Genomic DNA, 26804 nt, shown 5'->3' on the forward strand with positions numbered 1-26804 from the left:
ATATTGCGGCGAACCATTGTGCGATATCTTTTTCGCAGGCCAGTCATCCAGTCGAACACTTTCTAAAAGGTAAAAAGGTGTAAAAGTCCGATTCTACACGTTGACGTTGACATCCGATGATTCCAAGGGTGGAGGAACCGGAACCGATTGTATCTCGCGGCACTCACGTTGAACTTTCACCGGCGAACGACGCGACATTCATCATGTATCGCTGTTTAGCACATGAATCGCGTTCTAAATTCACAAATTTACTCACGTAACCGCAGCTTGTATAAATCTTCCCGGCACAAAAGTCTGCGGTCTAAATCTTTCAAAGTTTATTCCCTCGGAGAAAAAATTGCGCAGAAGTTTTGTCGCTGTTCCCAAAAGCGCAATTTTTCTTGACTAAGGATTCACAAATAAATACAATTGCTGAGTCAAAGTGAATAAAAAGCCATTTTTTACGCATCTTTCATTTACAGTGCAAAGCATGGTGATTTTAATTAATATGAAATTAAGATACAATATAGAGTAACTTTATACATGTTAATATTTCTTAAAAAATTTACTTAAATTAATTGAGAAAAGATTTCAATTGTTTATTTTTACTTATAGTTAATTTACCAAAAATAGTATATAAAAATATATAATAATTATGAAATATTACTGATGCTGTGCAGCAGCATAACAGCACGCTGTTTAAAATCGGTTTTATTACTTGCAGTTAGAGAAAGTACGTGCCTTTCGATACTGCATGATGTTTACGCAAAACGGATATTGCTTCTACTATAACGTGTTACTATATTTCACAAGCGTTATAACGATTTCGCAATTTTGACAAAATATTAATCTGAATATGCATTAGGATGCACGATGCATCGGTGTGATATCGGCGGCGACTCACAATGTTTATTAATAGTTCCATAAATTCGATTATCCGGTCGCGATTAATTCTATCTATCGCAGTCTTATTTGTTCTCGCGATTCAACAAATACCGATTATGATCGTACCGTCGAATTGAAATTGCTGGCCGCAATCAAGAAACACGATTCGTGGAATTTATAACCGAATTATGAAGCGGCCGCTTGATATTAATTATCAAATTAAATGCAGTGGTGCGCAAGTGCAACACGTATACACACTTTCGCAAACAATTTAGCGTAATAATTGTGGCGTACACAAATATTCCTGTAGACGGTGCAATCTATGCTCTCTTTTGTTTATACTCACGTACACAATTACAATTATTCCTGGCAGGAAAATGAGAAGTGAAAATGAAGAAACAATAAAAGAGAAGAAGAAAATTGAAATATACTCGAAAACAGTGAGGAATATTTGTAGATTAAATAGCTCATTCGCTTTGCTAACTTGGTGAGCGTGAATAACAACACAGAAAACTCCAATTATACTGTTTAATTACTGCAATATGGAGAGTGCATGTATATCAGTTCATGCACTGTATATTTTGTACCAAGATAAATATCGAGCTAAATGAAACCACCACGCAGTGTTTTTTGAACTTTTTTTCAATTTTTATTTTCTTATTTTTTATCTTTTTGTTTTAATATTAAATTATCCCGATGCATATTTCACCCTTGGCACAGTTACATTGTTGCTTGAATATACTTGTATCCTGCGTTCCAAGAAGATGAGGTTGACAATGCGCGGCAAGAACTCTCACTATCACTCACTTACGTAACGATCTGTCTTTCTCTTCTGCGGTAATGAGCATTTCTGACCCCGATTTTTCTATTACCGCATAGCCGTCCACACCTAACTTGACAACTTTACTATGCTCATGTGTCAGATGACTTCTCTCAAAATTACTCTCGCGAATTCCACAAGTGAAGAAAGTGACATCGTATAAAAAGAAACATTTATCTTAATTATTCAACTATATAAGAAAATGTCTTTATTTCAGAAGCAATAATATTTTTGAGAGTACGTATAAAAATCTCATACAACGCGTTCAATATATTAATACAATAATCAATCTAGTATAGACCTAAAAAAGGTTGTAAAGAAAAATTATTTCTAATCTCGTCCAAAATGCCTAATGTATTAATTTATATTCATGTATTTCTAGATTTATATATTGCTAACAAAAAGAATACATAAATTCTAAGGTTCTTAATTTACGCGAAGCGTTCTAACTTTCAATCTGTCAGCAATGTTAAGAATCTTATAATACAACGCACAAAAAATTAAATTACATGTTCGTCCAGTACATTAAAATTTTTATTACAAACTTTTCTTTCAACACGATAATCAGGCTAAGCATATACAAGCAACGTGAACGTGCGCGCGTCAGCAAGATTACACTTTGTTTCTCTCTTCCTTGTAGGGATGAGCGGCTATCCAGTCCAAAGCGCGCTGGATGACGGGCGGAATTTCCGGCGGGGGTGGTGGGGTCGGCAAATGCGCTCCTTGGAAGATGGCACCGTTCTCATCCGCCAGCCATCCCAGATTAATTTTCTGTCCATCGGGCGCAGTCCATGCCGCCGAGCCGCGTACTTCCTCAGCCTGGTCTTTCTGGCCGAGATTCTTCTGCACGCCCTGCTCCTCGTACGTTATCCCGTTGGCGCTTTCCCATCTTACAAAGAAACTGCCATCTGGGCTTATGTCCTGCTCCTGCTTAAGGATGGCTACTGGCTCGTTCGCCGCCGATATTACTGCCGCCAGACTCAGCAGAATAATTACGCGCGGATTCATCCTAGACAGGATTGTAGATAGATTAGGGATGCTCGTGTCATGCTTAACTAGATGCACTGTATACGTTATGCATGTATTTATTTATATGTTGGTTTCTATGTTGGTATCTCTCTTATAAAAATTTCTGCTGTTATACAAGAAGTTCTCGATTCGCACTACTCTTGAAGCAACAGGATAAGATACATAAAACTATCATGAAATTTGTAAATGCGATATTGAGAGAAATATTGATAAAGCTTATAGATTAGTTAAAGATTCGCTATTTTTGTTTGTCTAGTGCATAAGATAGAAAGATAATTTTTTAAACTGTAATCCAAAGTGATAAGCGAGGAAGTGCTTGAAGATAGTTTTCGAAATTTTGCTGACTTAAACCATTTGGATGATTGCTACAAAAGTATTACAATTGCAATAACATACTTTGAGATTCTTGACTGGCAGGCGATTCTGAACTCTCTCCTTCGTTTTCCAGATATTGCGTGCACCGTACTGACGGGCGTTTATCCACGGCATCTTCCTTTTATAGATAGCAGTGCTCCATGCTATCGTCGGTGCATTTCTTGAAATGCCACTCGATAATACCGGTTCGAGCTTTATTATAAGCCGATGCACACTTTAAAAAAATATACTTTCTTTATAATTTTACATTATGACTCGGGATACGTGCCGGGAATTCTGCATCCCTGTCCGCCACTGAGCGTATTCGACGTTATCATTAATTTATCTGGCGTTCGAACACAATGATTGCGTTCTAAGATCTGCCGAGATCGAAACAGCGAAGATTACAAGCGCGATGTAGCGAAAGTCACGGGACGCAATGCAGAGCGCAAATATCAATATCCTTCTAAAATTTAAGTCGAACCTTTAGACAAATAAAAAATTCAGTACACTACGACTGTTCGTGCGTGTTCCCATAAAGATGCACAAACGTTTGCAAAGTTCAAGTACGTTGCAAATACATATAGTGTTTTAACCTTTGAGACGCACGTCGTGTACCCACTCGTTTTTCTTCAGGATTCCTTTCGCGATCGATGTAGTTGCACTTACGTGACTTTTTATTCTTGATACCTGAGGACTATGTGTTAGAACAACCGCATGTAGTTATTCATGTCCTTCTTACAGGCCACACCTTTTATTATTTAATTACAAGTATTTGTAGTCAAGCATTGTAAGGGATTCCCCGCAAATTGAGGCTTGGGACTCATAGCTTTGTAAATACTCGCCAATTCTCGGCTTCAATCCTTGCGAAAAGTCACATTTTTCCTTAAACAGTAGAGCCATTAAACTTAGAAGAAATTGTTTAGGTAATATACGCTATATGCACGCTGTAACTGTATTGCAAATCCTTATTGACATTTGATAACGTTCATCTTTCTAACGATGACTGCATTCATGAGTTTCGCACATAATTTCGTCAATCAAGTTTTCGTATATGCGGCGCGCATATATATATTGTAAGTCGTAACAAAAATCGTGTAGATAGGAATCATGTCACATTTATTGAACGTTTCATTTCAGTGGAATTTCTTTAAATATGCTTGGTATATGTGTAATATGCAGAGTTTTATTATACCCTCTATTGAATGATCATGTCAGATGTCATAAATGTGCATTTGATATTCGTAACAGAATATCGCATCACGCAGCGATATTTCGTAAAAGGATCCGTCGTTAAAATCGAAATCGAAGATCTTTCGCGACACGTAGCACAACGTAGCGTAACGTGATGATAGCGTCACAATACGAGGCATCAACTTTTTATTTAACATTCATTGTTAGGCTGGATTTGCTATCAGGCGCGCCGAGCGGAGGTATTTTAATGCAGCGTTCATCGCGCGGAGGATGAGCGAATTGAAAATCTACACGACGCGATATTGCACAATGACGGCGTCAAGCCAAAGATGTACTTGCAGTTTTCAACCTTTTCGTGGCGAACGAGCGAGCATGGCACACACACAAAGAGGGGAATATTTTTACGACATAAGCGCGCGCTCCCGCCATTATTTAGCATTCGCTGTACTTATGTCGTTTTGCGTTTACAGCCAAAGCGCATGTAAAGCGGGAACCTGTTCTCCACCTCCTCCTCGTAAGATTATTCGCGCGCACGCAATTCTGGAGGCTCGATATCTAAATAACAGACTCGGAAATGCGCGTCCCCATTGCAAAGCGCGCATGATGATCTCGTGAAAAATAAAGAGCTGGGAAATGGCTCACGGTCCGTTTTTAAGGAGTACTCGCTTGCGTTTTCGCAAGCTTTCTATGAACTATATTCTTAGTTTAGTATATTCTATAATAATAAAGAATATAGAATCTATAACAATGTTAAATAATAGTTAATCCGAAACAATAGGAATTAAATGTTTCAGTAAAAAGTTTTAGTTTTAGTAATGTTTTAATAATAAAAAATATAAAGTTTATTTTATCAATATATAGATATAATAAATATATTTATAAAAAGAGTAATATATAAAATTTAAAAGAGACTAATTATCTAATTTATTGCTTGCAGATTTTGTGCATACAATGTTATGCGCTGTCGTAAACTTTTAACGACAGGAGAGGGATGGGAATGTCGAAGCAATGAGATTTCCAACTTGGGCAAAACGCTTTTATTTATATACAAAAATCACAAGTTAAGTATACATATGTACTATTAACGATCGACGCGCGCGTAAACGGTTGCACGCGCGTGTCGTTCTTGCGTTTCTTGCGTGCGGAAGCGGCGCGCGTGCATCCGCACGGCACATCCCTCCCTCGTGAAACCGCTGAACAGTGCACTTTATTTTTCATCTATACAAATAAAATAAAGAATCATCTCGGGAGTATATAGCTTATTGTATAATCCGGTGTCTCATGCCTTGTCTTCGTGTTACGTTGTATCCTAGATTAATATACCACACTATATTTATTTTTATGTTTGCGTCGAAAGCTCGGGGTCGGTTCTATCCATGGCAAGCTGGCTCGGAATCAGGTCACGTTTGAGGTAAAGTTGGGCTGATTAACCTGCAACAGAAGGGAGACCGGCAGCGTGAGGATAGTCTCTGAAATATTTAACGCAGACAAGCTGCGGCGCTACGGTGTTACGGTAACGCAGTTACCGGTACACACAGACAGACGCATTATTCCGTACGTGTGTGTGTTTGTACGTGTATGTGCGCACGTGTGGACAGAGATTCTGGTGGAGTATGACGTGATGAAGAATGCGTATTTTGATTAGATTGCAAACGCGAAAAACAACATGAAATGTGAACGTATGAATGTGGAACTCGAAGTAAAAGTCGCAGAAAAAATTCCGCGTTAAGATTGAGATCAGCGATTCGCAATTGGATCCTCTCGATCTAATACTCTCGCTCTGCTAAGAGCATCCGTTCTGCGCTTCGAACGATGGATTTCGAACGGGGCCATCATCAGCGACCTATTATTGAAGTCTTCCGCCGTTGACGATGTGTATCTCCATACGGAATAACCAGATTTCGCTCCGTTAAAAGCGGTTAACGTACGCCAGGATTGTTTTCGTTCCATGTGCGCGGCCGCCACAAAGATATTTTCGGTTCACCGGCGCGCGCCCGGATTTGGGCCAATTTCAATTTCGAGTTCAGGCCAAAGTGAATTAAACGACGCCGCAGCGAGTCTACGCGACTATCCAGCTGCGATAAAGTAAACTCCCTCATCGCCCCCAATTTGCCGGAAAACACGGGGGAGACGCAGAACAATGCTTAACGCACGAGGAAATTTAAGTGGCTGCTTGATCAAAACGGGTTTGCGAGCGACGATCAGGATTGCTCACGGTAAATCAATTTCGCGGCCGTGGATTCGCTTCGATTTTTACCAGTTTAGCCCGGAATGTCGCGTTGTGTCGTCATGCGATAATCCAGTTGCCGTCAACGTTTCGACGTTTTCCGCACCGAAAGAATCGATTGGCTTTCAGCTAACGTCGAAAAAAATATGATTGCGGTGGCGTGATCGTCCACGCCAGATGATGGCGTATCTTCCAATTATAAGATTAATTATATCTCTGGTCAGAGGCACAAAGAAACTTTATTTCTCTGCCACGCAGAGAGCACACGTGGTCGTGCGAGTGATTTCCCCGAGGGATAGAGAAACGTTGCTTCAAATCTTTTACCTTTTGAAGCCGCACGCTTCATTATTAATCTCCGCTAATTGTCTATTCTCGAGCTCGCTGTAAATGTATGTTTACGGCACGCGAGCGGTTTCGCGATTTCGTTTCGTGCCATAACATGAAAGAGAAATCACGTCTCCACGTCTACAGCCCTCTCGCGCGAATTTTATCCCGGATTTCCGTTTGTCCGTTTATCGCTGGAACGTGTGCGTGATCAAAATGCGATCGCGAGACTTTTTCGCGTCACGGATGGGGCGCAGACAGAACTGTGGTGCCACAAAGTAATTCCGGGCTGACGCAAACCCGAGTTCGAGAGTACTCGTTACTTCATTTGAACGGCGAATCTCACCTCTTGGTTGTGACGGTTTCTGATAGTCGTCCTCCTCGGGGTGAGCGGCGTTCCACTCGAGTGCCCTTTGGATTTCCGGCGGAATGGGCGGCGCCGTTGGGATGTGAGAGCCCTGCACCTGGAAACCGTTCTCATCCGCTACGTACGAGATACTAACACGTTGGCCATCCGGTGCCGTGTACGAATCCGCACCCTGCGAGACTACGGGTATTTCGCCGCCCACGTTTTTCGGCTGGCCCGTTTCCTGATGGGAGATCCCGTTGCTCGTCTCGAAGCTACAGGATTACGTAACACATTAATTGTTTAATCTGATACATGTAGAACACACACACACGTCTTTATGCTAGTTGCTCTCTCCGAAGAATGTACTCGCGATTCATGCATGAAGCTGCAGGCTACATCCCATTGCTGTCGGGATGAAAAAAAATTGGAACGGAGGAGAAAAGTCCTCGGCACGGTAGCGACTGCACCCACTCGCGCATAACAATGGAGTTATGCAGCAGCCAGGTCGTTGTAGGCGACAATCGGCAGCCGCGCCACTAAACCGGTGTCATCGGGCATGCAAGCAGGTACCTGCCGACCTTCTCGTAACCATTGTCTTCCTGATGTGTGTAACCGAGATGTAGGCGAAAAGGATGCGAATGTTAAGCGTAGGTCGCGCGGAATGTTCACGTCACGAAGGATCTTCGCGGGATTACTAATTTATTGATTTATTAATGACGACGGATTTATCGATGATGGTACGATTGTTTGAGCGATGCGGAGGAAAAAGGTTCTGATGAAATATTATTTACGACGTTATTTGCGTTTGTCTGTGTCGTGAGTTAAACAGAATGATCTTTTCAAATCGATAATCGCATTCGGGGAGCGTTCGATGGAATTGTCTGAAAGCGAGGCGCATCGTGAAGTGGTGTTAAAATATTCCTTTGAGCCAATACTGGAGAAATAAAATTATACAACTTACTTGTTGACGTAGCTGCCGTCGAAGTTAACTTCGAGCTGCTGAGACGTGATCACGGCATCCTTCTCCGCACCACCTACGGGGGGTCTTTGTGGTGCGCTTAATGTACCTGTCGTACAAAGTACGACCGCCACCAGCACCTGTCAATAATTATCTCGTATTAATTACTTGAAAAAACAATGATCTCGTTCAATAAAAATTATTCGCTGTGAGAACAAAATATTAAAAAAAAAAGATAATTATCGATAAATAAACGCAGCGGGATAAAAGAACGAGTTTCGTGTCGAAAGTCGCAAAAGAACTTAGGGAATTCGAGTTCGTCCGCACTCTTCGCGAGCACGAAAAATCTGCTGTTACCTCACGTCGAGCGTGTAATATGAGTTTAATGTCTCAATGTTGGCGGACCGTAAATGCGCGTGGTTTTATTAGCACGTCGAACGAGTAATCTTCACGGTTCCGCGGTAATGACGCGTCGCGATGAAAACCGTGGAATCCGCGCAGACGAACCGCGTATTGCAAACGCGGGAAAAAGATGAGGATTTTTTCATCTAATTTTTAGTCGCGTGCAACCAAGTGTTAATTTTCAACATTCGATCAAACTGCAAATTCTTTTGAAAATCAACGCAGATATTTCTGATAGCTAACGAGATACGATTTCATCGCGAATCCACGAGAACCGAATCTCGATATACATACTTTTGTAGATCGCGAGGAAAATCACGAGGACATTCGTGGACAATAGTACGTCAATCTTCGACACTGCGCACGATAAAATTTCTAGGTTTGTTCAAATATTCATAGAATTCGTGAAAGTATACGCGAAATGGCTTCACAGTGTGTATGCTCGCATATGTGTATGTGTGTATATATATATGTGTGAACGTTGGGCACGGTTGTAAAGGGCAACCGAGGACGATAATGCTTTGAAACTGCACGGCGCAGTGTTACGTCAGTTGCAAATGACATTATGAAATACGGCGTGTAATGACAGGACGAAAGTGGTGCCGTGAAGCGCGCTGGTTTTTCTCGACGTAAACGCGGAGCGAGCGTGTAATTTCATTCACGAACTTCATCAGGCTTCAATCTAGCCCAGGGGCAACTAGATATCTCACCATGTCAGAAATATCAACCAGTTTCGATTTGTTTCTCTATTGTTGTTTTAATCTTTTATTTAATGTTAGAGTTCAGGATCGTGTAAATCATACACATGCATAATGTGTGCAAAATTGCTTAAGAGCGCTCTAAAATTAAATTGAAACATACGAGCGTAGATATACAGTGTATAAGTGAAGCTAAGATATAAAACCTTGTTTTATTTATTAATTATATTTATTAATTATTTTTAATTATTTATTTAATTATTTATTAATCATGTATATTTATAATTTTATACAAGCTTTAAGAATGACAATACATTGCTAAACTTTGATGAGAACTGATTTGTAGTAAAACTACACATATAACGAACCAAACTGTAGCCATTTTCATGCGTGCTGTATGAGAGATATTCCTATCCGCACAAGGCGAATTCGCGATTTCGAGCTCACTCGGCTAATTCCAATTAATAATACTCGGCTCTGTGGATATCAGTCAGATTTTTGGATTCCAATTCAAACACACGACTACCGCGTGATGAAATGAGCATCAGAGGATCGTTTCGATTGATTTTCCATTAATCGGACAACGTGCGATTAAAGAGCCGCTGCGGCAAAGCTCGATGGATTAACAAAGCTGTCAAATGTAATTTGCAATAGTCAATGATTTTCGTGCGGCATTGCTCACGTTAATCGATCTGTAGAAAATCATCCATGGATTCGCATTATTTGGATAATAACTGAAAAGGATTATCAAACTTCCTCATCAGCCATTCCCGTTTTGCAATCTAATCTTTTTGCTCCAATTTAAAACCTTACATCTTTCATTTCCTCGGTACAAATAAGAGATGAAATTAGGAATATGATTCCCTGTGAGCAGTCCAGAAGAATAATTAAAATTGCTATATAAGCGCTTTTCACGAAGTAAAGGTCAATCCTTTCATCCTCTATTCCCAAGTGAAGAAGATCGATATTGCCGAGGAGAGCAACGTGCCTCCTTCTCGTGAATCTTCGTCGAAGAGACTACTTATGCGAATGTGCTTATATCGAAGGGATCGACATTTGCTTTCCCGTTAACCGGCCAACCGGAGACCGCTAATTGCCTCTCGATACACGTAATTTCGAGGGAGGCAGAAGGTCGATGTCGTTAATGATCGTTACAACGCATCGCGAGGTGCCTCGCGCAAGATCTCCGTTTCTCTTTTTTTCCGTTCCTTTTTTTCGAACAGTTGCAAACGCTTCGGGATTGTTTCACGCCTCACGCCCGCGCGATTGTTATCCTGGCAAACGAATCCTTATCTAAAATGCTAATTGATCGGCAAGCCCGTTATTAAGCAAAGACCGGGAAAGATGACCAAGTGAGGAAAATCGCGCAAATGCACCGCAGAGCGAGATGCGGCGGGAATTAACGTGTAATGATACCGTCATGTTGATCCACCGGTTCTGTGTAATAACGCGGTAGATTATGCTGAAATGATTATGAAAGAGGCAGAGAAACGAAGGCGCTTCTGCCTTCTACGTAAGGTCGTAGATATGCAGGAAGCGCTTCATCGAAACAGGCAAACGCCTGTCGCGTCTGGATTTACCTAATTTTAGCATTGACGAGATTGTATAACAGTTGTGCTAACATCGTTTATCAGATACGATATTGATGGAAGACCGAAAGAGTCAAGTTGACGAAAACTCTTGGATTCCAACAGTCCAGAAGAGAACGCATGGAATTTATCCAGATGCAATTTATGCAAGATAAAATTTATTACGTTGTTAACAATGTCGGTCTCCGCAGTAAGCGCGATTACGTCGTAACGATAATCAGGATTCGCGTTTTGCAAGCACGCACGTGGACGGATAACTGCAGCTTGAAAATAACCTCGCGCAGGAGCGCCGATTGTGTTATAAGACGGTAATAAAATATGATTAACGAGATGTAAGATAGGTACGTTTTTGCAGCGCGTCACCTTCATTGAAGATTGCCGGGAAATCGATACATCTTGCGCACGATGAGTTGACATTGAAGATTCCGATTTCAATGACGCCGTGCAGGAACACGGATATGCGCTTCCGCTAACACTGATCTGCCTTGAAAGATTCACGCTTTATTCTTTATATATCGACACGTAAGATGTTCCGGCTTAGAAGCTTAAAATATCTTTGCGTTCAAATTAGGCCATATTTAGAAGTTTCTTTAAAAGTTTCTTTAGAAGCGCGCGTATAAAACCGCAACAAGAACTTTGCAACATGTATTCAGTAATGCCCTCAAACAAATAATGCGCGTACAAATTTTGCAACGTTCCGAAGTAATCATAATTAATCACCCAATTAATAATACAGACGACGGCCGTTGTCATCTCATTTTCTTAATGGAATTAATCATCGAAATAATGTATGCGTATGCGTATTGAGGCATCGAGAATGCGTGTGTGCAATTATCATTTGCAAAGAAAGAGGTGTCACCAAGGAGCCACCAGTATGATGTAACGAATGCGCGTCCGATGTCCCATTCATTACGGTAATTATATTCGCAATTCCATATTTATTCGGCATACGTGCGCCACATGCCACGCATCGCGAACACTTGTGTCACGCAATACCCGAGCGTTACCTCAAATGACTGCTGAAATTATCATTATCATGATCAGCAAAATTCGGCACAGCGTTATACGAGCTTTACATTACGAGCAACCCGCTTGGCGACAAAAAATAATCATTGGAGAACAATTAAATATTTAGCATAAACTTTAAAACTGTCAGGAGTTGAAAGTAACGGAGAACCGCGAGATGAAGAAACACGTTGCAGAAGGATGAAGAAACTGTAAAAAGTTTACAGGCACGTGCGACAAGTGGCATATAAGAGTGCTATGCAGGAGAACTCGACTATGATAATTAATGTACAATACTCGTCACGACGATGAATGTATTTTTATCCTAGCTTCTTATTTTCCATAAATCCATCATTTTCACACGAGTCAACATTCAATTAGCTCGACGCGTATGAAATTACTGACACTCACTGAAATTGCGACATTACCGTCTAAATCCGGCTTTCTGATTCTAATTTTCCGTTTCGTATACGTATTCACGTATAGGATCCGAAAGCAGACAGTCGGATTTAGCGTTAAATACAAGGTGAGACAGAGGATTCATTAGCATCTGTAGGACGAGCGTAAATCCGTATTTCAACTCGTTCGCTACTCTTGAAGAAAGAAGCACACGTTGCCTCGAATTTTAGAAGATTTCTCCCAACTCTGCAGAATTTTGTATGTTTCCAAAAAGGTCGTAGGTAATATCCGATATATTTGAGCGACGGAGGAGACGGATGCGTTTCTGGTATGTGACTTATAACGTGCATGGCGCATTTTTGGACGAATGTCGGACGTCAGAGTTTTAAAGAATTTCCCCGGCGCACAAGTCGGCCTCGCGTATGCGATACGATGCGATGTTGAGCGCATCTCATATTTACCATATTTACTAATATATACGAGAGCGCGTCGGAAAAATTGCCGAAGTCGCACAAAGTTTATCGGCTCATTTCCGCGAACGGCTTCTCGTGAAAAATTCTGCTGATATCGGACGCGCGCACCGAGAGAAGAGGATCCGAATAGTTGAACACTGAAATTTATTCTTCGAGCGATGGACGAGGCTGGACGAGCGAACGAGAACGCGGAAATTGTCTTTTTCTTATAATAACTCGCTGGAAAAGCAATTTAACATTTCTCAAGCTCGCTCTGTCGTTCCTATGCGATGCAAAAGAAAATCTGCGCGAGCTGTTACACTGACTATTTGTCCGATGCACAATGATAATGAATGATCTTCCTCAAATTACGAAACAACTGTATAATATCTCAGTTTGTCGCAAAACGGAGAAAGAAAATGTCCGTAGAATCTCAGAAGTCGAAAAAATATCTAAAGAAAAGTTAAATTTTTAGATAACTTTTGGCTCGTTATATCAATTTGCGAGTATCGAAGTTCGGCGAAAACAAGACATACTTCTTTCGCGCTTATACTTATACTTGATATAATTCTGTTATCCTGAAAATGATGATTAGATACTACGAATTCCGCGTCGGTCATGGTCCAACTTGTAGGCAAATTTTAAAATACACGCAATAAGCAACGTTCGCGAAAATGAGCGCTCGATTAATTAATGATTGATAACTTATCGCGGTAAACTTAGCCCCGTTGCAAAATGATTCTCGCGGACGGCGTGCCGTCAATCACACGAGTACGTAACGTCAAAGACGTGCAATGAAATTTGCGCAACTCTTACGTCTCTCTCCGAAATGTCATCTCGCGATGCCGTCGACAAATCGCGCGCGACTTCGAAGAGGTCCGCTCCGACGTCGCGACTTACACTAATCTCGCGACAGCGGGAGACGTCTTTACGCCCGAGAAGAGACCCGGCTGTACGCTCGTCGTTACCTAACGTCATCTTGGCGACCATCACGCGGATGCAACGATGATCGATGAACCGAAATTCCCAAAGCGAGAGCGTGGCCTATTTCTTCACGCGTTTCCAACGTTTTTTTTCAAACGACACGCCGTTTATCCACTCTCGCGAAGAATGGAGACCCCGCACCGTCTCGACGACGGCGTCGATAGCTCGCTCGAGGAAGCGGACGGTCCCGGACGACGACGGGACCGTCTTCGCGGGCGCGCTCGTCGCAACCGACGAGCGTTGTGTGCGCGTGCACCTACCTTAATAGTGTACATAATCTCTCTGTCACACGGACGCCGACGACCAGAAGAGCTTGCTTGAGATGCAGATGGGTTGGTGGTACTTGTGCTTCTTCGTCAGATGCTTCGGCTCTTTATATACACGACGGTGCCAACGTGGTGCAGTGAAAGGGGTCATCCCTGCCCTCTCTTCACAATACACTTCTTCTTCTGACCAGTGCATCTTCGGAAAAATGCCTGGGATGAATCAGGAGTGGAGACTTCGCTCATCCTTTTTTCATCTCCGTCCTCTCTCGCTCTTCTCGGTTTCCTCCCTCTCCCAGCCCCTCCAACGCGTGTCTGGACGCGTGAACGGGCCGAGATTGATTCCGGTACGCTTCGCGATCGGACATCCGATCGGCCGACACTTCGCGAGGCGAGGGGTGCGGTGGCCGATTACGCGGTTCCCCTATCGTTCAATTTTAGATGTTGTTTTTGTCAATCAACGATTAAACGCGTAAATATATTACGTGGAAAAATGTTATTTTGCATGATGTTTCTGCAGAAACGTAAGACTTTGTCTGAGACGTATGATTGTCGAGGCGTCGCAGCTGTGATACTGCTTATTAGAGAGACGTGTGTATTATTACTCGTTATTTTAATCTCTGGAACAGTCTTACTCATGGATGTGACAAAAAGTACATTTTATTTCTGGTCTAATGTACAAGAACGCACGTACCCTGTCAATGAATTGCATTCCGCGAGTCTATGTAAATTTATAATATAATATTCCAACTTCTTCCCTTATCTTCTTTCAAACAAACAATACTGAAAAATCTCCTATAGCACATCTATAATACATATGCAATCAATCTTTGGATGATTTAATAATCTGAAAATTTTGATTAATTAAGATTCATTTCCGTACAATAATAATATCAAAGTGCTAAATTGAGACATCTCATATCGAAATATGAGCCATTATCCGCGTCTGGATGAGTCGCGGTCCTGATATGATCGAAATCGGAAATCGTTCCGTTTTGTGGCTGTCACGGTTTCGACCGCGACCCGGCGAAGTGGAGCAAAGTGCATCGCGGCTATCGGGTGCACGCAGGGATGCAATGTCTAGGTCGATTACGGTCGCTTTGCTATAGCATCGCGGCGTGGTAGCGGCTTGTGGTGGCGGATTTCCTCGCACCATTCATAATGTCGTGGACACGTAGCGCGATACTGCATTAGAGTAATGCATGCATACGGGAAGCGCATACTTTATGCGCGCGTGTCAAGTCGCTGATAAGCCCGCTTGTTGAATTCTACGTTACGGACGATATCCTAATGCGCGTGTGTCTCTTACGGTGGCGGCGACGTTTCGTGCCCGTGTGTTTGCATACATAACAGATGCTTAACAGATTAGTTTTACAATTATTAGTGTAACAATGTGTAAACTTGCACGCGTTGTATCTACTTTGTATCTGCTTTGAAATGCCTATTCTACATTATCTTCATTGTCATCATTTGTTAAGCTGTCCTCTCGTCTGGATTTATTATACTTCACTGTATCTCGTAATGTATTTCTTTCCTATTTTTATGATTTTATTGCTCTTCGTGCACCCTTGTGTTCCTTAAAAATTCACGATGAATGCTTTTAGACTATTCCTATCTCTTTCTTTCGTGCTTTTTATCCCTTTCATTACGCTTACGATTGAGTTTTCGAGGCCGCATATTTATGACATCATCATCATCACGTTGAAAGGGTACGGCAATAACAACGCGCCATTTTCAGGAATCGCAGAAATCAAAAGATTATTGCGCAGTATCGCTCGTCAAGTCGCGTGCGTCTGTATTCTTGGAAATCGAAATCTTCGCAGCTTCGTTGAACGGATCTTGTGCTTGCGTATAAAATATTTTCCGCTTCTTTCTATAATATAACGCGTCCACGCGCGTTGAACCGCCTGTGTTGACCTTTGCGATTGCTATCGGCTACTTTCGACTTTTACGATTATCGTCAGATCGTAAATCCGCGATTAGTTTACTGAGAGATGCACAATGGGAGAGGCGACAAATCGCGAGGAGTCGCGAACGATTCGCCGGATTCTTGTCATTTCACAAGAAAGTCGCCTTATTATCAATATACTGCATGCTTATCTCGAGTTAAAAACATTTCGGGGATCTCATATCGATTCGTGTGAAATTCATATGTAAAAATAATTCGTAAAGATGAAAAATGTTCTTATTGCACAATAAATACATTCGTAAGTGGGTTAATTTACTTATTTCGCAAAATTCTTAAATTGAGATTTATATTATGATATATCGTATATCAAATTAACGAACTAACTTTTTATCGCAAATTTCCCATAGAGAGAAATGTCTAATGTCTAAGAGTAATATTTCTTTTTTTATGACAAAGACATAATTAAGAGTCATTGAAACCTTGACATTTGTCATCGATGCAGTAAAAAGTTAGCGACTAATTATAATTTTTGCGAATTACCAGACTCCTTATACGTCGCGATTCCTTTTTACCGCACCAGTGCGCACCGGTCCTTGGAATGAATTACGCCGACCGTTACGCGACGCATACTTTGAGCATTCACGTTGAATTGCATCTCGACCGTAGCGTACAGTTGCAAACGAGGGTGATCGTTCGATCTGCAGGTACACAATCCGGCCGATTTTTATCGCTTATAATTATTGCGCTCTTTACGTTATTAATATGAAAGCTACGCCCTTTCATCTCCAAGAGGATTTCAGTAAGACATCGCGATTTCACTTTTGAGATCTTCGTGATCGACTCTGACGTGATAGCCCGAGAGAATATAGAAATCTGTTCTTTATATCAAAATTCAATAAAACAGTGCCGAATCTCATTCTAATGTTTATACATGAAAAGTAAATTTTGCTACATTCATTTAGACTTATTTCTCTAGTCCCGAAAATGAAACTGTCCCCTTTAAAATTTCAACAATTCCAGGAATTACCAATTTTCATATAGCTAGGTACATAGCTAGATACATCCTCTCGGAAGACGGAGTTACACGCGGACGTTATCATCCGTGAAGAGTAACGAGTCGGGTGGCATCATCAGTTCCATGGGCACCACGTAACAGGCGGATAACGTGGAAACAACAGATACGCCCGCAGATATTGTGTGGCGCATCAAAGCAACCTTAGCAATGTGTGCTTTGCGTAATTTCCAGTCATTCACAGCCGTGAGGTCCGGCGCGAACACCTCCGCCACGCCGCTCGTCACACCAGCCGAGCTTCAGTATACATGTTCCTTATCACTTTTCGAAATCTCGCATGAATAATTAACACCGTACGGCATTTTTTACGCCGTGCCGCTGCCAGCTGCGATGGGTCGTACATCTCATTTCGCGAACGAGGGTGCCTCGCGAGAGGACCGATGGGGTCCCATGAGGTGCGACACGCGCCGGCGGGCCCCCGCAATCCCTTTATTAATCTTCGTGTCGAATGCACGCAACCTTTCTCGCGAGCCTCCACGGCCGCACATCGACATTTACGTCGTGTCATTCGTGTGACGCGGCATCGGGGATGCCGTGGAATGCGCACGATCCCTTGGAAGGCGATTTGTCCTAGAACGCGTGGTGCAGCTAAGAGGATTTGTCCTTAAGGCGCAAGTGGTACGATTGTCCTGCTTCGTTTCCTCCAGCGGCTCCATTCGTATCGACATCGATAGTTCTTCCAATGATCTGGTGTACAAGAAGAAGATAGGATACCGTAAGCGGGAAAGAATGGCTCATTTCGTGGAACAAGTGAAATGAATAGGATCTTCAAAATCGGAAAATCCGCGATTTTTCTTTCCCGATCGATCGTAGTGTCGTAATACTTTTCCAGATTAACGAGTGGACAGATTTGTTCAGTATCTTGTCTTAAGCGAAAAAATTCATTGAATCTTTATGCGATACGATGAATGGCGAACGGATGGAGTTATCATCGCAGTCTCTTATTGATTTCACTGCGTCGTGCATATTTCAATCTTGCAGGCGCGCTAGGAATGTGGATGATTGAGATATAAATCCCGCTGAAAAATTCTAATTGAGATCGCGCTCGGTTATTTAAATCTTCGTTCCTGCACATTCCTCGAGACATACCGATAGGAAAGCGCGAGAAATAAGTCGAGATCTCCGAAAGGAACAGTGTGCGCGAGTATGATCCTTGGCCAAGATCCTTCGCTGTTTAACATGTTGACCTATGACGCGTGTGTTAGAGCCTCGGGTCGCGCGCAAATACGAGTCATGCTAACCAGACGGTTTGGCGGACCTCGAAAATGAATATTCCAGCATTCGCGAGTCACGTTTCTCACATATGTGCAACGTTCGGCAAAAACCTAAAACGCATCATGAATTAATAAAGTGCTCATGCAACAATAACGGATGAATCATTTTCGTGCATGCTAAAATCGGAGGCGTAGTTTACCTAGTAACCTAGTTGCCCTTATAAATATTTAAATGCTCCTTTCATCTCTTGCAAAAATACAATCTTTGATTACTTTATCTCAGATGGAAACACTTTAATCGAGTGTGCAAAAATTGCTTTGTAACTATCGACACGAATGGAGAATAAAAAGCTAACAATACATGCAAATTTGCGCTGATTAAGTAATACCGCTGAGTGGCACGAAAATCCAGTAAATTGCGCGAGATTGTTCGAGAACTTTGACAAGAATGTCGGCGGGAGAAAAGGAAAGGCGTTCCTCCTCGGAGGAGACGATGCGCCTCGGCATGATGCATAATCCAATGTAAAAACGTGCCGCTATGGCGCGACCGTTGAAACATTTCAGGTCGTCTCTGGAGAAGACTATCGGCGCAACGTTAAAGTCACAATTTGCATTCCGATGGGTGGTAGTCTCGTCGTCTCCCATGGAATTGCTCGGTTGGGACTATACGCACACGTACAAACGGATCGTGCCGCACCAGGAGAGTCAGCTGAGAGGATGAAACGGTCACGTAAGTCTCGCGTGTACTTACCGGAGATCGTGTGGGTGCATCGTGTGTACGTACACGTGTATCCGCATACGCAGGATCGGGTTAACGAAGCGGTGGTGCGATTACGCGAATTGCGGTCTCGCGTCGTCTCTCGTCGGCTTGGATTTCGGAAAGCCGAGGAACGGATGAAGGACTGAGCGTATGAAGAGGACCCACTGCATCCTGGTAAAACTGCGATTGTGAAATGAAATTAGATGTAAAGGCAAAGAGGTACCGCATGGTTTTTTTTGCAGGTGACAAAAGATTTCTTTTGCATTCTTTTCTGTGATATTTTTTTATTTAGACGCATAAATATAAATTTATTCAACATATTACAAGATAGATATCTTGTGCGATTTGGAATTAAATTTGCTGTGATGAAAGTGTTACAAAGTAACAGGAGGCAGCCGCTGCATTTTGTGCAATGAGATATCAATCGAATAACAATGTGTATTACGCAATACCATGCTAATCGACCTTACTGCGATGAGTAGATGTCCATCGCAAATAAAAAAATTCGAGGTAAGAATTATTTCCATGAACGGTAGGCAAGACGTTCGTGTAAGAATGCGGGTAAGCAGGAAGTACGTATTTTTTAAACTGCTAGTTGTGTATGCAACGTGGCATCTATCAGTACAAGGCAATAAAACAGGAAATTGACAATTTAATTAATTAAACAAAGGTATCTATGAGATACGTTGTGACTGTTCGTTCCTGCTTCAATGGAAAAATAATCGCTACCGGATTGCCTTATTAATAAACGTGCCCATAGGCTACCTCGATCATAGCAATAACACAATGCGGATGTTTCTGTTACTCGAATAACTGTAATTTTAAACAAAGAGCATGTTCCACAAGACTTTTTGAATAATAATATGTACATACATACAATAAAATAAGGTAAGATATATAGTAATACGTCGATAATAAAAATACGAAATAATGACACACCATTACTATTTTGCAATAAATCTACATAATTTTCCAAGTACATCTATCATCATTTTAGTAGACAAACTCTCAAGTGTTACATACGGTCACGGTTTTTTAGCACTGGCAAGCCGCGTTACGTTATTGCGGCTTGTGAACAAGACGATGATAAGACGATAGAGATCAAAGGGTACGTATTGCATACAAGCCTGGCGTATGCATTAGGGAATTTACAATTAACGTTAATCTAAAAAGTTAATTTAAAAAGAGGCGGGTCCGTGCGATTATATGGAGGAGTAATAAGCTCCAGGTTGATAGGGTTCCAGGTTGATAGGGATCTCCGGCTAATCATGGATCATCTAGAGATCGTAGCGGTCACAAGCGCGACGCAGAAAGATCGACGAGCGACGTTCCGGGAAAGGGTTCCGATCGAAGTACGCTCCTGACGATCGTGTGCAGGCGTATTACATGTAATACAAAACCGCAGGCACTCCGCAGGCGTGACGTAGCGAGCTCCATAGAGGCCACGTTACATGCCACGGTGTCATAATGCTCGCGTCCTTTGGAACCGCTTCTCGTGCTGGTTGCGCAATCACATTTAATAACGTCAGCCCGGCGCGATTGCCGTGTTCGTTGCGGCTCGCGGACACTTATGACACTTTAACGGATTTTCACGACGGAGCACGTCGAATAAATTCAGCTGCTCGCGTGCGTTGCGCCGCGTCAAATTAAGCCGCACCGTGACGGCGATCATCGAGATTTTCTCTTTTTTTCCGATCGCTCGTCCGCGCGATCATTTCTTTTTCATGTGTATTCCAGATGCAACGATGCGAGAGTGACACCGCATCACGTATCAATTATGTTCGCCGATTGGCGAAATCTTGCTGCCGATCGAGCGCCTAATATCGTTGCGCAATCCGCAGAAGGTGCGGTGTAATACCATCGCAATTACCACTCGCTATTTCGATCACATTTTTATAATGCGACGAAGTCGTTTCTAGCTTCATAAAGGAAGTCGAGAGAAGTCCTCTTTCTGTGCCAGTAATTTCACTTATTGGTCAATTTGTTAAATCTCACCTTCTTAGGCACACATTTCGACCGCACGCGAAACCTCCCACAGTTATTTGCACATCAATACGCATATGTTAATAATGTTAATTCAAAGAGCTGACGATATAGTATAAATATTATAGAAACTTTTTGAAATCGCAAGAATGACAAGCTGCAAAATTATATATCAAGTTATAATTATTACGTGTATAATTATTACGGTGTAACATTATTTTAACAACATTTGGTTTTGGATTTCTAAATACGTGCTTAAAACATAAAATGTAAAATCATTATAGAGGAAAGAGGAGAAAATATTTCTTAACATTGATATTTATCACGCTAATGGCATTTATCATTTGATTTTTATTTTATATTGTTAGGGGGTATATAAAAGGTGTGATTCGATCATGTCACACGTTCAAAAAATTTGAGCGTGATCATGTTTTGCTAAGTTATAAACCATCTCAGATTATTCATATATCTCCTAGATTATTCAATTTATTTAACCATTCGATAAACGTCTTTCGGATTATCCTAATGATGTAATCAATATTTGATACATCATATACTTGCATATTTGTCGCGCAAAGGAGCAAGGGATTTTGAATAAAGGTTGATTTCACGAAGAGTACGAAAATCTGTTGAGATAATAAAAAACCGTGTAAATGATTCATTTGCATGAGGTAGATTTGATCAAAAAGTGAAGAAAGATAGAGAGTCGCGCTCGTGTAAAGTGCTTTTAATAACTGGTTTGCAATATCCTGCTTACAGCAGCTTCGGCATAAATATCTGATGCACTTTGCTATGTGAATTAAGCATTTTGTTTTTCTCCTTTCTAACATCTACAACTGGATTCGCGACTCTCTCATTTATTATATTCCCGATAATTGATCAAACTTCGTCCCAAAAAATATCATTAATTAAACAATGTCTGTCTGGAAAAGAGAGTTTTGTAACTGAATAACTGAGTATAATTTTTCAAATCAGCGAGTGTACGTTTCCAAAATAGTTTAGCTTTTCATTTTATTTTTTAATAACTACATTTTACCGTAATAAGTACATTATCAATCTTCACCTTATCTTTTATTGTCTCTCGGAATATATTAATTATAATGTGTCTAACTCTATATCATTTTTCACTAGATACTTAGTAAGAACGTGAAAAGAGACGAAGAGAGAAATTTTAATTTCGCAGTTCCGGAAATTTTTGCAAAAACGTTTCCTCACACACATGCAGTACAATATCAATTTTACGTGCATAAAACGCGGAGAACTGCGGAAATAATTGAAACCACATGCTTTAGTATTCTTCCTATCCTTCAACCATTATAATTCCAAGCATTTTTATTCTTTTATCTTCCAATCTCACAAATGCCTAATTTACATACAGCGATACGTAAACTTGAAAAATTAATAATTAGCAACAAGCTGTGTTTATAAATCATGCGATAATCATCGTGATCAATTATCATTCTCGAGATTTTAGATATACCAGCAGCGCATTACATAAACGTAATTGTCAATTATTACAGATCAAAGTATAGGCGCGCAAATAAAGCAACAAAGTGATATTTCAGCCTCACGCGATCCTAAGCAGCAATTATCTAATAAATAATACCGGCACACCGCTCACCACGTGCACTCGTTAATAAACTTGACCCTGCAGATAGTATCCGCTCGCATCTGCATCAAATTAAAGTGATTAATTAATTAAATTGTTTGCTATAGGTTTGCAAACGCGAGCATTTGTTGATTTTGACTTGAACAAAGCCATTGAATAATTGCGGACGTTTAATTGTATATTTATTCTAGCCGCGATACAATTCAACTTTGAAAAAACGGTAATATTAAATGCGGCAGAATCTAATGCAATATTATTTTGCAATAAGATTTTCTGACAAATTTATATTTAAAGTCTATTTGTATATCTGAAAAGAGCAACTATTAAAATCAAGAAGAGATTCAGTTTTATCGAGTCCCTTTCCCTAAGGATTTCTCTTCTGTAAACAATTAAATGTGACTAGCTGATTAATTAAGGCGGAGCATACGGTCACAAAAAGTGCTGCTAAATCTTTGTTCAGCTGGAAGGCTGCACGGCGCAAAGATGGGTCAACCTTTCGCCTTGCGATTATGTAAGATCTCGGACTGACTGACCTTTAGGTTCGTTCATGGCATGCGGCATTTACGTAATTTACCGATTACGATGTATTAGAGTCTTCTGCGCTTGGAGAACAGTTCTGCTTCTAGCGCTAATATATTTTCGAATGCACGCTATAAATGTGCACCAGATTACAGCACGCATTTACGCATACCTGATCCGTGACTGACGCATCTTTTTAATTGATTTAAAAAATTGACAAATTACCTATTTAATCAATTATTTAAACTATCATAACTTTTTAACCATGTGACAAGAGCAGACTATACAAATAAGAATAGTTATATAAATTACAGATGATTCTAATTCAAGACATTTAGCGAAATTTTTTTCTTAACGTTGGATGACTTGTTATATTAAAATGCAGTGTGTATTTATGAGTTGAACTAGAAATTGAATTGTTACTACAAATAACTGCAAAATGTATTGACATTTTCAAAATTAAAAATTTAATTTGTTAATGACCTACGGCAATTAATAATGACTTAAAGAAATAGATACCGAAACAAGTATTAGAGCAACTAATGGAACAAGTAATGGAGCAAGTATTGGAAAATGTAATGGAACAAGTATTTTTCTTGCCTGCAGCGTCCTCACAGCAATGGTTGGCATTATCGACATGTAAAATCAGACAACAGTCCGCATTTACCGACCGGTGCCTACGGTGCGTCCACGTTGCGCTTCAGCAGAAACGGTTACGTCAGTATCAAATGTTATTTATTCGCGTTTTCAAGTGTTAATTAATCATTACCGTGTCTCCGTGCAACGGAAAATGTTGGAATCAACCGTTCAAGCATTGGCAAATGGCAGGGTGATTTTAGCCAGTGGATCTCCAAGGCGGCATGACATAATGAAGCACTTGGTAAACAATCACTGAGTTGAATGAAGAATTTATTAAGTAAAATTTATTAAATATCGCTAGAAGATGAAACATGCGAGTTGTATGCGCAAGAATTGTATCGTGCAAGGATCGGATTCGGGTAGGCTGTTAACTGGACTAATGGCAATGTTTGACAGCGTATAAGCGCAGAGATAATACCATCCCTGTATGATGAGAACCTGGACAGGTCCAAATATGACAATCATGGGGAATACGTTCAGGACATAGCCAAGTACAAGGTGCTCGAGGTGCACGAGCGTTTAAAAGCAGATCCAGTGTCCCCATTGCTGATCATAGGAGCAGACACAATGGTGACAACGGACAATGTCATTTATGGGAAGCCGCGTGATGAATCGGAAGCTTTTCAAATGTTATCTAGGTAGTTGCATTGCGTCAGATTGCACCATTGGAATGGACTTAATGGCACAACGTTCCTTTTTAGCCTAGCAAATAAGCAACACGTTGTCTACACTGGCGTATGCCTAAAGACACCAAAGACCCTAATCCAATTCTACGAATCCACCAAAGTAAAGTTTGGAGATATATCTGAGAGACAAATAAGAGAATATATAAAAACTGGTGAACCGATGTGAGTTGTTACCCTGTCGCGATTAACAGGTTCCATGCTGCATGATGCCGGTGACCTATGCTGAAGTCTTTCCATTCAGGATGTTTGATATTTTTATTATCATCATAAAAGGAGAATATTCTCCTGAGATATTTCACGTCATATTGATTTATGTATATAGTTTGTATCAGAAAAAGGAACGTTGGCATATCTGGAGAGATATTTATTCATTATTTATGAGAAATAAAAATGTTCTTAAATCCCTTCGAATATATATGCCCTCATATATATGATCCTCTAAAGCAGACATTCTCATTAGACACGTTTCAGTAGGAAACTTCTGCTTTTTCTTTTAATTGTCATTATCTTGATTTGATACCTTCTTAAGAAATTTTTCGCAGCATTTTCAAAGGATTCTTCTCAAACAACGTCGTAACGCATTTATCTTGATTTTCATTAAACTTGAGCTTTATTCCTTTCTTCAAAGTCATCAAAGTTTTTTACAACTTTTGTACTGCACCTCCTTACGAACTCATCTGACATTTTCATATAACGAGCAGCAGCTGCGTAACTTAATTTCGAATTTTTTCGAATCTGGAAAACAAGAAGAGAAAGACCTCGATTCGTAATGTTTAGAGTATGTCGCTTTCATTTCGAAAAATACAACAGATTTTTCGGATCGGACTCGAGCCAACGCTCTTTTGAATTTCTCAACTTTTTGTTAAAAGAGTGAATTATAATTATTTCGTACGATACGATTATTGCACCATGAACAAACACGCGGCATGAATGGAAAGTCACATAAAATCGATGCGGCATGGAAAGTGTTAATCAATTTAATCTGTGCGCTTAAACTGGATATTAATTCCAGGGACAAAGCCGGAGGATACGGCTTTCAAGGTACGGGGGGCTGCCTAATTGAGAAAATAGACGGTGATTATTACACTGTAGTAGGTTTGCCGTTGTATTCGCTGGCCAAGCGATTGAACCAAATATTTTCCAGCGTTTAGCAATAGTTTATTAATTGTGAATTGTGATGAATAAAAGTTTCACTACATGCTTATTAAGCCAAAATGTAATAAGATTTGCGGTAAAAAAATTAGAATCGCTCATATGTACGAAGAATTAAAGTTGTCGGTACTTGAAACGCGACGGTTACTGCGGGGATAGATTTTATTACGCTAAAAGCCACGTAAATCTGCAAATTCCTGTATTTGTACATTTAATGGTCCGACATTCCGCCATATAATGGACGTACATAAATGCGTGTTAATATTGATATCGCGTTCATTAATATTCATGATTATATCGCGCGTTGTCAAAGACACAAAGCGAAACGCTCGTCGAGATCGTAATTAAATTATTCAACATAGATTTCGTTATCATTCGTAAAAACTTTCTCCGCATTTGTGTAAATCTAATCTGTGTAAAATATATTGTATTATATTATACAATTTGTTCCATACACGGTAAAATCGGAGAAAAAATAAACAGATCGTAATCGCCGTGACGTGTTTTATCGTTTTCTGATAGCAAGACCTGATTTATTCAGGATTAAATATTTCGTTTAATCCTTCACATTTTAAGGAGAAAAAAGGAAAGCGAACATTGCAACGGTGAAAAGAATTGTAACTCTTTTGAAAGAACGACAAAGTGTCTGATTTCGCGATAACTTCTACAACAAAAATATTTTTCGTTCTTTCAATGAAATATATCGATTTGCGATATACTGAAAACATTGCGATAGGTTAACGATAAACCCGATAAACATGATAAATATAAGAGATAGCCGATTTAGTCACTCTTAGCAGTGCATGTCTGAACGAAATAAAAGCTACGTTTTGAAGATTAATTAAGGAAGATTAATTAAGACTACTTTACTTTCCGTAACTTTCTTTCTGCCCGAAGTGTCCTCTCAGAAGCAGAAGATTCCGCGCAAGCGAACGTGCTATTGTCATTTCCGCGCTTTTCTTGACACTACTTGACACTATTTTAATTAAATATAAATAACAGCTAGTAGATATGCACCTGTTTGACAATATGTCACAGGCTTGTCTAGTCATTGTAGCACAAATTAAAACTGAAAACCTTAACCTAACTAGATGTCGTATGCCGGACCACGCGCGAAGTTCAAATGTTATTATCATATTATCCCGATCTTCTTATACTATTAATACTTATTCCATATCGCCAAATAATTGTACAAATAATAGCCTTACGCTGCTAACCTTAATCTATACTCGAGCTTAACTCCGCGTGTAGTGTCTAAAACAAATCCTGCTTGACACTTGTGCAATGCACGAATAGCGCCATCTGCTGCGCGATATCGACAGGCAGCTGCATTTTTCGTGTCTCACGCTT

At 40.5% G+C, this 26804-nt stretch overlaps 3 protein-coding genes and 1 long non-coding RNA gene across 4 annotated transcripts; 1 reads left to right on the forward strand and 3 right to left on the reverse strand.

Moving 5' to 3' along the window:
- Nucleotides 1–1694: 1694 nt before the first annotated feature.
- Nucleotides 1695–5066, reverse strand: LOC105277212 (endocuticle structural glycoprotein SgAbd-8-like). The gene is made up of 2 exons (XM_011335420.2): nt 3110–5066; nt 1695–2693 (listed from the first exon to the last, which is right to left on the reverse strand). The coding sequence occupies exon 2, from the start codon at nt 2690–2692 to the stop codon at nt 2297–2299; it is 396 nt and encodes a 131-aa protein (XP_011333722.1). The 5' UTR covers nt 2693; nt 3110–5066; the 3' UTR covers nt 1695–2296.
- Nucleotides 5067–5283: 217 nt separating this feature from the next.
- Nucleotides 5284–14080, reverse strand: LOC105277213 (larval cuticle protein LCP-17). The gene is given in 6 exon segments (XM_011335421.3): nt 5284–5692; nt 7159–7433; nt 8123–8259; nt 13909–13943; nt 13946–13960; nt 13963–14080. Coding segments are annotated over 6 exon segments (570 nt in total). The 5' UTR covers nt 14066–14080; the 3' UTR covers nt 5284–5687.
- Nucleotides 14081–19133: 5053 nt separating this feature from the next.
- Nucleotides 19134–26760, reverse strand: LOC105277216. Its single transcript, XR_002193117.1, has 2 exons — nt 26672–26760; nt 19134–22520 (listed from the first exon to the last, which is right to left on the reverse strand). It is a non-coding gene; the product is annotated as an uncharacterized LOC105277216 (long non-coding RNA).
- LOC105277215 (maf-like protein Cbei_0489) lies at nt 23677–26295 on the forward strand. Its single transcript, XM_011335424.3, has 4 exons — nt 23677–23857; nt 24013–24254; nt 24318–24464; nt 25315–26295. The coding sequence occupies exons 1-4, from the start codon at nt 23768–23770 to the stop codon at nt 25451–25453; spliced, it is 618 nt and encodes a 205-aa protein (XP_011333726.2). The 5' UTR covers nt 23677–23767; the 3' UTR covers nt 25454–26295.
- Nucleotides 26761–26804: the final 44 nt, after the last annotated feature.

The sequence above is a fragment of the Ooceraea biroi genome, chromosome 3, assembly GCF_003672135.1.
Source record: "Ooceraea biroi isolate clonal line C1 chromosome 3, Obir_v5.4, whole genome shotgun sequence".
Classification (NCBI taxonomy): domain Eukaryota; kingdom Metazoa; phylum Arthropoda; class Insecta; order Hymenoptera; family Formicidae; genus Ooceraea; species Ooceraea biroi.

Bases quoted from the DNA above. Each gene is read 5' to 3' on its own strand.
- LOC105277215 (XM_011335424.3), top strand. From the start codon at position 23,768: ATGTTGGAATCAACCGTTCAAGCATTGGCAAATGGCAGGGTGATTTTA. The intron at 23,858-24,012 runs GTAAACAATCAC...AATGTTTGACAG, and splicing joins ATGACATAATGAAGCACTTG to CGTATAAGCGCAGAGATAAT. The intron at 24,255-24,317 runs GTAGTTGCATTG...GTTCCTTTTTAG, and splicing joins GCTTTTCAAATGTTATCTAG to CCTAGCAAATAAGCAACACG.
- LOC105277212 (XM_011335420.2), bottom strand. From the start codon at position 2,692: ATGAATCCGCGCGTAATTATTCTGCTGAGTCTGGCGGCAGTAATATCG.